The sequence below is a fragment of the Triticum dicoccoides genome, chromosome 7B, assembly GCF_002162155.2.
Source record: "Triticum dicoccoides isolate Atlit2015 ecotype Zavitan chromosome 7B, WEW_v2.0, whole genome shotgun sequence".
NCBI classification, from domain to species: domain Eukaryota; kingdom Viridiplantae; phylum Streptophyta; class Magnoliopsida; order Poales; family Poaceae; genus Triticum; species Triticum dicoccoides.
In genome coordinates, this window is record NC_041393.1 from 510,758,721 (window position 1) to 510,772,250 (window position 13,530).

At 41.8% G+C, this 13,530-nt stretch overlaps 1 protein-coding gene across 1 annotated transcript; it reads left to right on the plus strand.

Moving 5' to 3' along the window:
• Nucleotides 1-9,483: 9,483 nt before the first annotated feature.
• Nucleotides 9,484-10,339, plus strand: LOC119337451. The gene is made up of 3 exons (XM_037609594.1): nucleotides 9,484-9,594; nucleotides 9,674-9,811; nucleotides 9,915-10,339. The coding sequence occupies exons 1-3, from the start codon at nucleotides 9,496-9,498 to the stop codon at nucleotides 10,029-10,031; spliced, it is 354 nt and encodes a 117-aa protein (XP_037465491.1). The 5' UTR covers nucleotides 9,484-9,495; the 3' UTR covers nucleotides 10,032-10,339.
• Nucleotides 10,340-13,530: the final 3,191 nt, after the last annotated feature.

Sequence of the window (13,530 nt, forward strand, 5' to 3'; positions counted from 1 at the left end):
TTGAGGTGAGTGCGTTGGGAGGTGAAACTATAAGCCCCTATCTTTCTATGTGTCCGGCTGAAACGTTTTGCTCATGTGTAGGCGGTTAGTGTTAGCAATCATAGAAGAATAAATGATGGTTGAGTATGTGGACTTGCCTAAAGGCTCCGATACGTGACCCTTCCTGAAAAGATGATGAATTGTAGTTGCAAAGTTGACTAATAACATAGTTTGTCGGTTTCCAATAGACTTTATGCTTTATACTTCGATGTTGTGATGAATTGTCATTTGTTCATGAGAAGTCTATGATAAAAGTCCTATGATAAAAGTTTTATGTTAAAGTTTGTTTCTATTATAATAAGTCACATGATGCTGTTATGTCCGTATTTTTGTTTTTATCGACACCTCTCTCTCTAAGCATGTGGACATGTTTTTTGACTTCGTTTTTCGCTTGAGGACAAGCGAGGTCTAAGCTTGGGGGAGTTGATACGTCCATTTTGCATCATGTTTTCCTACTATTATTTATGTTGTTTTATTGTATAATAATGCTTTTTGGAGTAATTCTAATGCCTTTTCCCTCATAATATGCAAGGTATGCACCAAGGGGGAGAATTCCGGCAGCTGGAAATCTGGACCTAAAAAAGCTACGTCAAGCTACCTATTCTGCACAACTCCAAATGAGCTGAAACTTCCCGAGGAATTTTTATGGAACATTTAATAAATATTGGAGAAAATGAGTACCAGAGGAGGGCCACCAGGTGGGCACAACCCACCTGGGCGTGCCAGGAGGCCCAGGCGTGCCCTAGTAGGTGCTGCCCTCCTCGGCCCACCTCCGATGCCCATCTTCTGGTACATAAGTCATTTTGACCTAGAAAAAATTAGGAGAGGACATTCGGGATGAAGAGACGTCGCCTCGAGGCAGAACTTGGGCAGGAGCACTTTTGCCCTCGGGCGGAGCGATTCCGCCGGGGGAACTTCCCTCCTGGAGGGGGAAATCATCGTCGTCATCATCGCCAACAACTATCCCATCTTGGGGAGGGCTATCTTCATCAACATCTTCACAGCACCAACTCCTCTCAAACCCTAGTTCATCTCTTGTGTTCAATCTTTGTATCAAAACTATAGATTGGTGCTTGTGGGTGATTAGTAGTGTTCATTACATCTTGTAGTTGATTACTATATGGTTTATTTGGTGGAAGATTATATGTTCAGATCCATTATGCTATTTAATACCTGTCTGATCTTGAGCATGTTTATCATTTGTGAGTAGTTAATTTCGTTCTTGAGGTTACGGGAGAAATCATGTTGCAAGTAATCATGTGAACTTGATATGGGTTCGATATTTTGATGATATGTATGTTGCCATTCTCTTAGTGGTGTCATGTGAACGTCGACTACATGACACTTCACCATATTTGGGCCTAAGGGAATGCATTGTGGAGTAGTTATTAGATGGTGGGTTGCGAGAGTGTCAGAAGCTTAAACCCCACTTTATGCGCTATTCCGTAAGGGACCGATTGGATCCAAAAGTTTAATGTTATGGTTAGAATTTATTCTTAATATTTTTCTCGTAGTTGCGGATGCTTGCGAGAGGGTTAATCATAAGTAGGAGGTTTGTTCAAGTAAGAACAACACCTAAGCACTGGTCCACCCACATATCAAATTATCAAAGTACTGAACACGAATTAAGCCAACATGATGAAAGTGACTAGATGAAATTCCCGTGTAACCTCGAGAACACTTTGCTTATCATAAGAAACCGTTTTGGCCTGTCCTTTGCCTCAAAAGGATTGGGCTACCTTGCTGCACTCTTGTTACTACTTTCGTTACTTGCTCGTTACAAATTATCTTGCTATCGTCTACTCCGCTACTTACAATTTTAGCACTTGCAGACAATACCTTGCTGAAACCGCTTGTCATTTCCTTCTGCTCCTCGTTGGGTTCGACACTCTTACTTATCAAAAAGGCTACAGTTGACCGCATATACTTGTGGGTCATCATTTACACATGGATAAAAGAGTTAAAAGTGAAAAAGGAGGACCCCCGTGCCTATTTATAAGGGAAAAGTGAAACAGTAAAATGGCAGGTATGGAAATCGAGGAGGCATCATGATTATCTCAACAATGGAGGTGGCTCAATTCTCGGATGGCCAGTTAATGCAAAAAGATCTGTTGTGATGTCACAAGATTTTCTGTATTTATTTCACTTCACGTCATGGCGAGTTACAAAGATCCGATTCAGATTAACCATTGGGAGAAATCAAAGGAAGACTCACCAATCGGATGCAGTGAAGATTGACATAAACAGGTTCAAATCAATCTGGGGCCTAATGTTGGAGATATAACCCCTCGGTGTGACCCGCCCAGGAGGGGATGGGTTACACTGTTGGTGACTCATAAATGAAGACCCAAATAGGCCTGGCTAGTTGAAGGCCCAAGATCTGGAGGGAGGCCCTATGACCCGGAGATATGAGCCGCCTCACGATGACTTGCCTGGTAAGGCAATGCGACTTAGAAACCGAGTTGGTCACGTTGTGTGATCCGACTTGGACTCTTGTAAGCCCAGGGCCTCGACCTGTGTATATAAAGGCGAGACCCTGCGGCGGATTAAAAGAAAAGACAACTGATCGATAGCTAGGTCAAGCGATTCCACTCCCTTGTAATCGATACTCGATCAATACAACAAAAAGCGGGAAGTAGGCTTTTACCTCGTTGAGAGGGGCCGAACCTGGGTAAACTCGTGTCTCTTGTCTCGATCAACCCCTTTAAGCTAACCTACGTTGCAATGGCTCCATGCTTAATTCCTTTCACAAGGACATCTGCCGTGATAAATCCATGACAGTGACCGAATGTTGTTCGAAGTCCGGGATGAGATCACAGACATGACGAGGAGGTATGGGATGATCCGGAGGTAAAGATTGATATATAGGACGATGCTATTTGGTCACCGGAAAAGTTACGGAAGTACCGGATATTCATAGGGTCACCGGAAGGGGTTCCAGGAGACCTACACAGAGTATATGGGCCAAATGGGCCAAGGGAAGGCACACACCAGTACACAAGGGGCTGGCGCGCCCTCTCCCTAGCCGCTGGCCCTATGGAAGGAAAGGGGGAGGGCTAGCTCCTCCTGCCTTCCCCTCCTCATCGGAGAAAGGAGAGGGGGGCGCCACTCCTCCTGTCTTCCTCCCGCGGCCTAAAAAGGCAGGGGGCGCGGCTAGGGCAGGGACCAAGGGTGGACGTTGCCCCCCTTGGGGTTGCCCTCGGCTGCCTCCCCTCCTCCCCTCCACCTACATAAATATATATATATATATATATATATATATATATATATATGTGTGTGTGTGTGTGTGTGTGTGTGTGTGTGTGTGTGTGTGTGTGTGTGTGGAGGGAGAGGGATAACACACACCACAATCCCCTAGCCGTGTGTGGCGCCCCTCTCCCTCTAGTTCATCTTCGGTCATATTTTCGTAGTGCTGGCGAAGCCCTATGGAGATAGTTGCATCACCATCGTCACCATGTCGTCGTGCTGCCGGAACTCATCTACTACTTCGCCCGTCTTGCTGGATCAAGAAGGCGAGGACGTCATCAAGCTGAACGCGGAGGTGTTGTACGTTCGGTACTTGATCAGGTGGATCGTGAAGGTGTATGACTACATCAACCGCGTTGATAAACGCTTCCGCTTAATGGTCCATGAGGGTACATAGACACTCTCCCCTCTCATAGCTATGCATCTCCATGGATAGATCTTGCGTGTGCGTAGAAACTTTTTTTCCATGCAACGTTCCCCAACAAATACTTTGTCAAGCAGGTCACCTTTTGGATAGTACTTAGATTTTATGACCTTTGCACACAGGCTATCTGGTTTTTGGAGAAGGCGCCGGCTTTGCCTAGCTAATAGCTCTTGGTTGAGAATCTACATATCATGGAAACCAATACCTCCCACTCGCTTCGGTTTGATCATTTGCTCCCAGGCCATCCAATGAACCTTCCTATGTCCTCCCCCCCACCACCACCAAAATTCTCTGATTGGTTTCTCATACTTGTCATAGAAGCTCACTGGAAATTTAAAGACTCCCATGGCATAGGTGGGGAATCCCTAAACTATTGACTTGACATTCACCTCTTTGGCCGCATATGACATATGTCTTCCCGCCCAGTCATTACACCTCTTCATGAATCTGTCCATGATAGGTTGAAAGTGTTTTCCCTTCATTCTGCCCTCCGGCGTGGGCAGTCCCAAATATTTGTTTTCGAAAGTTGCCGATTCACATTCCAGAATCTGTTTGATTTCATCCTGCACATTGTTGGGGCACTTCTCACTGAACAAAATAGAGCATTTTCTACTACTGAGGAGTTGATCAGTGCATTTTTGAAATAGATTCAGAGTATCCCTCACCGCCATTGCTTGCTGTGCATATGCTTTGAAGAAAACCAAACTATCATCTGCGAACAGTAAGTTAGAGATTTCGGGGTTGTTTCGTGCCACTTTCACTGGGGATATGCGTCCACCACGATCTTCTTTGTTAAAGATGGCAGCCAGCCCATCAACCACTAGGAGAAATAGGTACTGGCTTAGGGGGTCACCCCGTCTAAGTCCTTTCGTGGGGGCAAACTGCTCTAGAATTTCCTCATTCAGTTTCACTAAGAAACAAACAGATCTGACACAAGTCATCACCTAGCTAATTCACAACGCACAGAAGCCCATTTTCTCCATAGCCCCCTCCAAATAGTCCCAGTCCACTCTATCATAAGCTTTGGCAAGGTCCAAATGTATGCACAACTTGTTGGTTTTTTTCTTTGTTGAATCTAATGGACACACTCAACGGCTATTATAGCATTATCCGAGATCATTCTTCCTAGGATGAACGCACTCCGAGTCTTCAAGATTAGCTGATCTAATAGGGGTCTCAGCCGGTTAACTAAACACTTCGAGATGACCTTGTAGATTACGTTTCAAAGGCTGATTGGGCAGAAGTCTTTTAAGCTTTGTGGGTTCTTTCCTTTTGGGATGAGCAATATGGTCGTGTCATTGATGCCTTCCGGCATGATCCCATTTTCAAAGAAATTATGTACTATTGTGATCACATCCGTTTTTAGAGTCTCCCTATTTCGTTGGAAGAATCGAGCTGGAAATCCATTTGGGCCTCGAGCTTTTAATGATCCAATATGAAAGAGGATGTCACTTATTTCCTTGTCTGTGATTGTTTCTGTGAGGCTAGTATTCATGTCATTCCCAACTTCAGGGGAGAGTAAATCAATCAGTTTAAACAGAACCACACTCCCGTTCTTTTTTATATAGCTCTTTGAAGAAATTTGTTGTAAGTTTGTTTAATTCCTCCTTCCTTTCAACCCAAACACCCGTGTTGTTCTTTAACTTCTTCATCGAATCTTTCTTCTGATGCCAAGTGGCCTTCTTGTGAAAAACCCTTGTGTTCTGATCCCCTTCTCGAATCCACGTGGCCCTGGATCGTTGGTGCCACATCAGTTCTTCTCGGACCAGCAACTCATATAGTTCAACAACGAGTTTCTTAATCTGGGCATCGTCTCTCCGATGGTTAGATTTCTCAGTCGGATACTTTAGTCGATGTCTCTTCTTTTAATATTCCATGTGATTGCCCCAAAGTATTTCTTAGACCAAGCCGTCAGCGAGCTCTGGACTCTGTTCAGTTTGCGTGCCACATCCACTAAATTCCCTGCCGAGCCCCCTCCATCCTAGGCCTCCTTAACAATCGGCTATAGTGTGTGGACTATCTCCCACATCATTTCATATCTGAACATTTTCTTTCTTTCTTGAGGTCAATCGCCTTCTAGCGTCAGCAATGGTGGGAAGTGGTCTGATCTTGATGTGACAATATGTTGCACTTGTGCTTGCGGGAATAGATCATTCCAAGGTGTTGAGGCCACTCCATGATCTAGCCTGGCTCTGGCATTTTTGTTCCCCATTTGTTTATTATCATAAGCCCAATCCTGTATCCCAAGTCATGTAATTTGAGATAACACCTCTCAAATTTCTCATGTTTCTCTCTGACCATTTTGTAGTTGAGAAATGCTCCCCATGCCACATGGTCTCATTGAAATCCTTTATCATCATCCACGGTTCATTTGACCTGTTCTTTATTCTATTTAACAAGCTCCACATGTGATGCCTCTCGTGAGCTTTGGGCTCACCATACACAAAAGTGCCCTGCCACCAAGGGCCATGGGGATCATAACGCAGGTGCACATCAATATACCTCAGACCATATGAGAGCATCTTTACTTCCACACTATCATTCCAGTACAGAGCAATACCGGCACCTTTGCCCCTCCCATCATGGGTAATACAATGCTCTAGTCCTATCATCTAGCTTATTTTCTTGACACTCTCCTCGCAGTGCCGTGTCTCAGATATGAACACGACAGAGGGACGGTGAGCGTGCACTAGGCACACGAACTCACTAACACACCCCTTTTCATTCATATTATTCTGTTTGTTTATTGTAATTTGTACAAATGCTTCGAAAGTTTAGATTCGTAATGCTCATCATCATTACATTTTTATCTTGTTTGCCGGCATGGACACTTTTTGATCTTTTCTCTGCTCTATTTGGGCAACTCAACAACACTTTCAATCCATTAAGAAGACACTTAATTCATTATACAAAAGAGACGGGAAAACGGTGATAAAAACTCCACGATAATAAGAAATCCAAAAAAGGATATAACTGACGAGGAAGGAGCTAAAGAACCTATCAACAGTGATGCATCTGCTTCTACTTCCCCCTAACGATGGAACAAATCCAACTGTGCAAACTAGTGCACCTAAGCACAACAATCATGGTATCATTATCATCTACCATTTTATAAATATTGAGGTACCTGTTTGCGCAACTCAACAACACTTTCAATCAATTAAGAAGACACTTAATTCATTATACAAAAGAGATGGGAAAACGATGATAAAACAAACTCTACAATAATAAGAAATAAAAAAAAGATATACCGGATGAGGAAGGAGCTAAAGAACCTATCAACAATGATGCATCTGCTTTTACTTCGCCTAATGATGGAACAAATCCAACTGTGCAAACTAGTGCACCGAAGCACGACGATCATGGTACAATTCACCATTTTATAAATCATGAGGTATCTGTTTACGCAACTCAACAACACTTCAATCCATTAAGAAGACATTTAATTCATTATACAAAAGAGACGGGAAAACGATGATAAAACAAACTCCACAATAATAAAAAAAATCCAAAAAAATATAACGGGTGAGGAAGGAGCTAAAGAACCTATCAACAATGATGCATCTACTTCTACTTCCCCTAATGATGGAACAAATCGAACTGTGCAAACTAGTGCACCTAAGCATGATGATCATGGTATAATCCACCATTTTATATGGGGTGGTGGTAGTTCAAACATTGCAGATAGTTTCAACGGTGGTTGGACTTCCTACTTTAATTCACCTATTGATAGATTGTGAAACATAAATAAAAAAGTAACGTAGCTAGCCTGATTTATAGAACAGAGATGCGGGCAGGAGGGCTTTGTTTGCGCAATCTTGTTCGCAACACCCTCTCCTCTAGCGAACTTGCAATCGCCACCTCTAACTGAATGCTCCTCCCATAATAAAGTTAGCCTTACCCTATACAAAGCTCATGGAGGCAACATTTTCTCACTATCCTTAGAAGTAAAAAATGAGGCAACCGATGAACTGGCTATTCGTGATACGCAACTTCTTTGCCACAAAGAAAAAGTTGGGAAACCATTAAAAAAATTGGGGACATTATTAGTTCACTAACCACACCAAGTCGAGTGTGAACATCGACATCGACATTGGCATGGATGTACACCACCGTGTCACTATTCATTACATTACAGATATTGTTAAAGTTTTATTTCAGTTTTTATTCTTGTCTTTCTTTGTTTCCTAGTTGTGTTATTACCGAAAACTCCCCAGAAAATTATCATGACATGAAAATCTGGAGACTTTGCTACTCCAAATGAGAACTTTATGCATGCACCAATCGCACATCCTGATGTTGCTGCTGAACAATTTGAAATTAAGCCCCACTTAGTAATTATGATTCAACAAAAAATTGAAGACTCTACATCAGAGGATGTCGGCATGCATTTACACACTTTTACTAAATTGTGCATTTAAACAATTTATCAAAGAATATAACCATACATTTTGAAGTTGCATCTATTTTCTTTCTCTTTTAGAGGGAAATCAAAAGAATGATTTCTGGTTTTGCATAGAGGAATTATAACTTCATGGACTCTATGTTGTAGCATGTCTTAATCTAAGTTTTGTCCCCATGCAAAAACTATGCAACTTCGATCTGAGATCACATGTTTTAAGCAGGAAAATTGCGAGCCACCAAGGCTTGCATGAGACCACATGAGGGAGGCTATGAGAAATTGCCCCAACCATGGGATAAAAGAATGGTTAATTGTTCATATTTTATAATGCTCTTAATCCCATATAAAAAATCATGCTTGATACAACCGTAGGAGAAATCATTATGGGAAGACCAATCGTGGAGGCCAGAAATTACATGATGAGATGCAAGGGAATCATGCCCAATGAAATATGGAGAGGTCTATCATAGGAAAGGTTTATTCTATCTCTGAAGAGAAAAAAAAATGAAGAGTTGGTCACCAATACTGATGAATTGATCAACACCATAAGAGATCAAGAAGATGTAAATGTGAACTCCAATATCGACGCAGATGTTAATAATATTAACTTTATTGCTCACGACAACTATAATCCTAATTGAAAAAAATCAAGGTTATGCTCCTAATTATCGTAAAGCATCACATACAATTATTCAAGGAGCACCTAACAATTTCAATGGAACGAGCAACGATAATAGAAGTTCTTTGGATTGAACTCTTAAAGCTTTTATAATTGTTCAAACTGAGCAGAACAAGATATACATCATGTATTTTGATAATGTTATTGTGTATTCGGAAAAAGTGTTCAAAATATATTTAAAAAATATATACATTATGTATTTGTAAAAATGTCCAATGTGTATCGAAAAAGTGTTTCACATGTGCTCTAAAAATGTACATTGTGTACAGAGAAACAGGTAGACATGTGTTAAGAAAACAAAACCGATAAAAACCGACGAAGAAACAAAAGAAAAAGCAAAAAACCTAAAGCAAACAAACAAAATCAAAACCAAGAAAGAAACAAAGGAAACCATAGTATAACGGAGAGAGAAAGAAAAATGAAAATCGCACAAAAATATATATATGAAAAAACCCAACTTGAAAAAAAGAAAACCAAGTAAAAATAAAAACCAGGAAAACCGGTGGGAGAACACATAAAACCAAGAAAAATTAAAAGAAAACGAAAAAAAACGAAACTATGCGCACCTAATGGGCCGGGCCGCTAGTCGTCACCAGTAGGCGATTCCTACACGTCCCGGCGGCCTGCGCCGGCCCACCCAGTGCCTTTCCCCTCCCCCAAGGGAACCTCTGCAAACAAAATCCCCCACCCCTACCACGGCCGACGATGTCTTCCACCCCCGCCCCCGCCCCCGACTCCGACCACTGCGACGCCGGAAGCATCATGGCCGACGTCCTCTCCAAGGGCCGCGAATCCTGCTACAAGGTAATCCCGAACCCTATCTCCGCTCCCGCTAACCCCGTCCCCCATTGCTGACGTAAGCGCTTCGATCCTCCGCCCCAAGGCCCGGGACGCCTTCTACGCGTGCGTGGAGAAGCACGCGGACAAGAAGCCCACCGAGATCGCCACCATGGGGCTCCTCTTCCCCGCCGACTGCAAGAAGTCCCGCGCCCAGTACGTCAGCAGCTGCCGCCCCTCCTGGGTAACCACTATGACCCCCATCCGCCTCGCAGCCGGCCGCCATCCCTCCATGATTCGCGTCTGCGCTTGCTTCTCCTAACGCTCGGCTTCGGTTTCCTTGCCAGGTGAGGCACTTCGACCGGCAGCACTGCGCCAAGAAGCGCGTGCAGAGGCTGCTCGACGGCGACGACGACGGCCGGGGTCCCATGTCGCTGCCCCAGCCCTACACGTTCAAGCAATAAGTGGCGCTGACGATGGGCCTGTCCTTTGTACGAACCAAGTCTGGCCGAGATGGTATTGGTTTATTGTTCTCTACTAGTCAGTACTGTCGAGATGGATGCTTATCTGCTGCCTAGTATGTTGAAGAAATTGTGAATCTGTGACTTCGTAGCGATCATGACCGTTGTTGTAGTGCTCCTGTTATCCTTTGGTGAGAATTATGTTGCAGTACTGTCTGTAGACATTAGATGACCTCCTGTTTTCGATGGATGAAAGTTGAGATGTGGAATAATATTGTGGAGGGAGGGTTATTGCCAAGTGCCATTTAGAATACAGCTATAGCAACTTTTCACCAATTAGTTTGTCGTATATAAATTTAAGGGAAATATTGCTCGGTGCCGTCACACAGATCACCAAACTGGAAAGTAACATCCAGTGTGTCACGACTCACGACAAACGATGGTAGTCTCCACTTTATACCACTTTGGGACGATAGAGCTATTTTCTTTTTGTAACTTTTAAAATGTGTTATTTCAATCTTTACAGTGGAACCTATAATTTTCATTTGAATTATAGGATGACCTATACTGGTTCATTATCCATGAAAATGTTACTCTTAGCTCCAAAATGTGGACCTGTATTTGGAAATTCCTACTACTTTCCAAGTGCTCACTTTATGGGTACCTTCCATTGTTTGTGTATTTAGTCACTATTGCCCTTCTCTGTTTCAGCATTGTTCAATTGATACCTCATTACCTAATCCTTATGAATTGTCTATACATGAAAGCCATTGTCTTGTCCAGTGTCCTTTTTTTTTGAATGACCATCAGCCCATCACAATGCTAAACAGATGATGAACTCACTGAGTCAATGTATATTTTACTTGTGTGGCTATTTCTGTCTAGCTTTTCAATGCATCAGAGAAGAATGCTTTGGTGTTTTTGAGACCATCATCAGATTCTTCGAACATATTATGCCAAATTAGAAATGAGCCACTTTTTGGCCCATTAAAATTCTATCTTAGCTTTCCCCGGACTTTATTAATATATCATTTTAGCATGTTTAGGGCATCTTATGTAAGTCTGTAAAAGGTCTAGTAGGTGTGTTAAAAGGTACATCACATTTCTGTTTGAGCCTTCGTTGGCCCTTTCTTAAGCAGTTATGTGTGCAGATGTTACAGAATTATTAGATGATTGTTTTTCTTTGCAATTATTGAACATATTTGTGGATAATCATCTTTTGATATGGGATAGATACAAATAAGAACTTATGTTTCAATTTGTACACACTGTACATAGTAATTCTGAATGGTAATTGTGCCCACAAAACCATTATTAATTACTTATGCGTTAATTTGTACTCCCTCCGTCCCAAAGTAAGTGTCTCAACTTTGTACTAACTTTAGTACAAAGTTGTATTAAAATTAAGACACTTATTTTGGGACGGAGGGAGTACACAAGTGTACATGTTTATTTCTAAAATTAGTTGGTGTAATGACCAGTAAGTAGAGAAGCATATGAATAGTTGTCTGGCTTTCTGTATGACTTGATGAGCAAGTAGTATTTTGAGCTTGGTCTAATACTGATTGTATTATTAGTTGGTCCGTCCTGTAATGCATTTAGAGTTGTTTCACTATCATTTACCCTTATCATATTCACCTGGAAAATTGGGGATGGTAGGGGTGATGGTAGACTTCAAAGATAAGAAAATGTGGACTGACTAACTAAAGGGGTTTCAAATAGTTAAGTGAAACAACGATGCAAATAGCTAGCTTTAATAGAGAATTCTTTTCAACGTGCACTTAACTAAATTTCCTCGAGTAAAATGATTAGACTTAAGTTTTGGCCTGCGATAATTTTGTTTGAGGGGATTGAGCTTGAGTTTGGAACCTTCCATAAGTTTGACCTTAAGCTATGCTTGCAGCAAGAAGATCAATGCTCTATTTCTGAATGAAGTATGTCTTTCACACACAAAAATGAACTACTCATTTCAATTTGGTCGATGTTTACTGCCATTTTATGTCATATCTAGGACTTCAATTAACTCAGATGATCTTATATTCCTCTATAAGAGGTTAGCATTTATCTCTTATGGTGGGTTCTATATGATGTGGACACGGATAGACTCGGGGGTGCCATGTTCTTATTTTTGTGTTAGGTTAGGTTAGGTAAAGGTTTGTTGGTTTCTACTTGTAATGATGTGGCATCACTCCGCTTAGTATCATACTACTTCATTCTAATTGTGCTCATTTCAGACTCTCTTATATTTATTTTCTTGTTTTACAGTTTTAGCACCTTTTTTTAAATGATCATTGCCATGTTTGTTCCTTTTGTACATGAGCTATCATGTTTGATGCAAGTTGCATAAGTAAACAGAGCAAAGTTTTAACACAGCAAGGCTACAAAACGTGAATTGTTAGAAGTTCTTTTGATATGTTCTGTTTTAACACAGCAAGGCTCTCAGAGAGAATTACCTTGCTAAATGAATATAGATAACGTCTGACCAGAGGTAGTATAATAATAGTTAGTTTTCTTGGGATAAATTTGATCTTATGCTATGCTCGTGGCAAGTAGATCAAGGCAAACAAAGTCTGCCTTTCACAATGTAAAATGTTGCAGTCTCTTACTCCCTCCAATCCGATTTACTCGTCGTGGTTTTATTTCAAATTTGAACTAAAACCACGACGAGTAAATCGGAACGGAGGGAGTACTTTGGTATTACTTTGCTCCCATTTTACTTCATATCTGTGTTCTGTCTTCTGGGTCAGACATGATGATGATATATGTTGTCTGCTGGCCACATTTTGTATTGGATTAGGCCGTGTATAAGATTTGTTGGTCTCTTTCTTGATAAGTGGGGCCATCGTCTATTTAGTACACTATCATGGTTGATTCTAATAGCAGCCATTCCTTTTACCAACTCTTTTGTTTATCAAGTGCTGTTTGCCGTGCCCGTGCCCTTTTTGATTTACGATCTTGTTACGTGTACTAAATTGGGGATCCTGTTGCCTATGATTTTATAAAGCTGCTCCTGTGTCGGCATAAGGAGAGCAGGATATATGTATAACGAAGTGCTCCATTTCTTGTTGGCTGTTCGAGAGCATTAGCTGCTTATTTAGGCTGTTATTTTGTCATTTTAATACCTAAGCCGAACTCTGCTCGGCTGTTATTTTGAAAGCATTGTAGACAAAACGAACATGAAACAACTTTGGTATTACAAGTCTTAGGTTAGACAGTCAACAAACACTAGCTCTAGCTACAGTGTGAGCATTTTCTTTGTGATTTCTTCTTCCCCATGCTTGGTGGTACACTCTGCAGCGGGGCCTTCCTTGTCTACCTCTGTCTGCTCGCTGCACCGGCAGCTGCCAACATAATTTAATTTGCATACCCCTTATTTTTTACCTGTACGGAGAGAGAGAGAGTTACTCTTATCCACTGTACGTAGTAAAGATGATGAGGAGTCGAGAGCAGCGATACGGCGGACGAGCTCGCATGCTCCTGGTTTGTGGACCAATGGTACAAG

What these genes read in the sequence shown, in the direction of transcription:
- LOC119337451 (XM_037609594.1), top strand. Translation starts at nt 9,496, where the DNA reads ATGTCTTCCACCCCCGCCCCCGCCCCCGACTCCGACCACTGCGACGCC. An exon ending in GCCGCGAATCCTGCTACAAG is followed by an intron (nt 9,595 to 9,673) that starts GTAATCCCGAAC and finishes CTCCGCCCCAAG; the next exon opens with GCCCGGGACGCCTTCTACGC. An exon ending in GCAGCTGCCGCCCCTCCTGG is followed by an intron (nt 9,812 to 9,914) that starts GTAACCACTATG and finishes TTTCCTTGCCAG; the next exon opens with GTGAGGCACTTCGACCGGCA.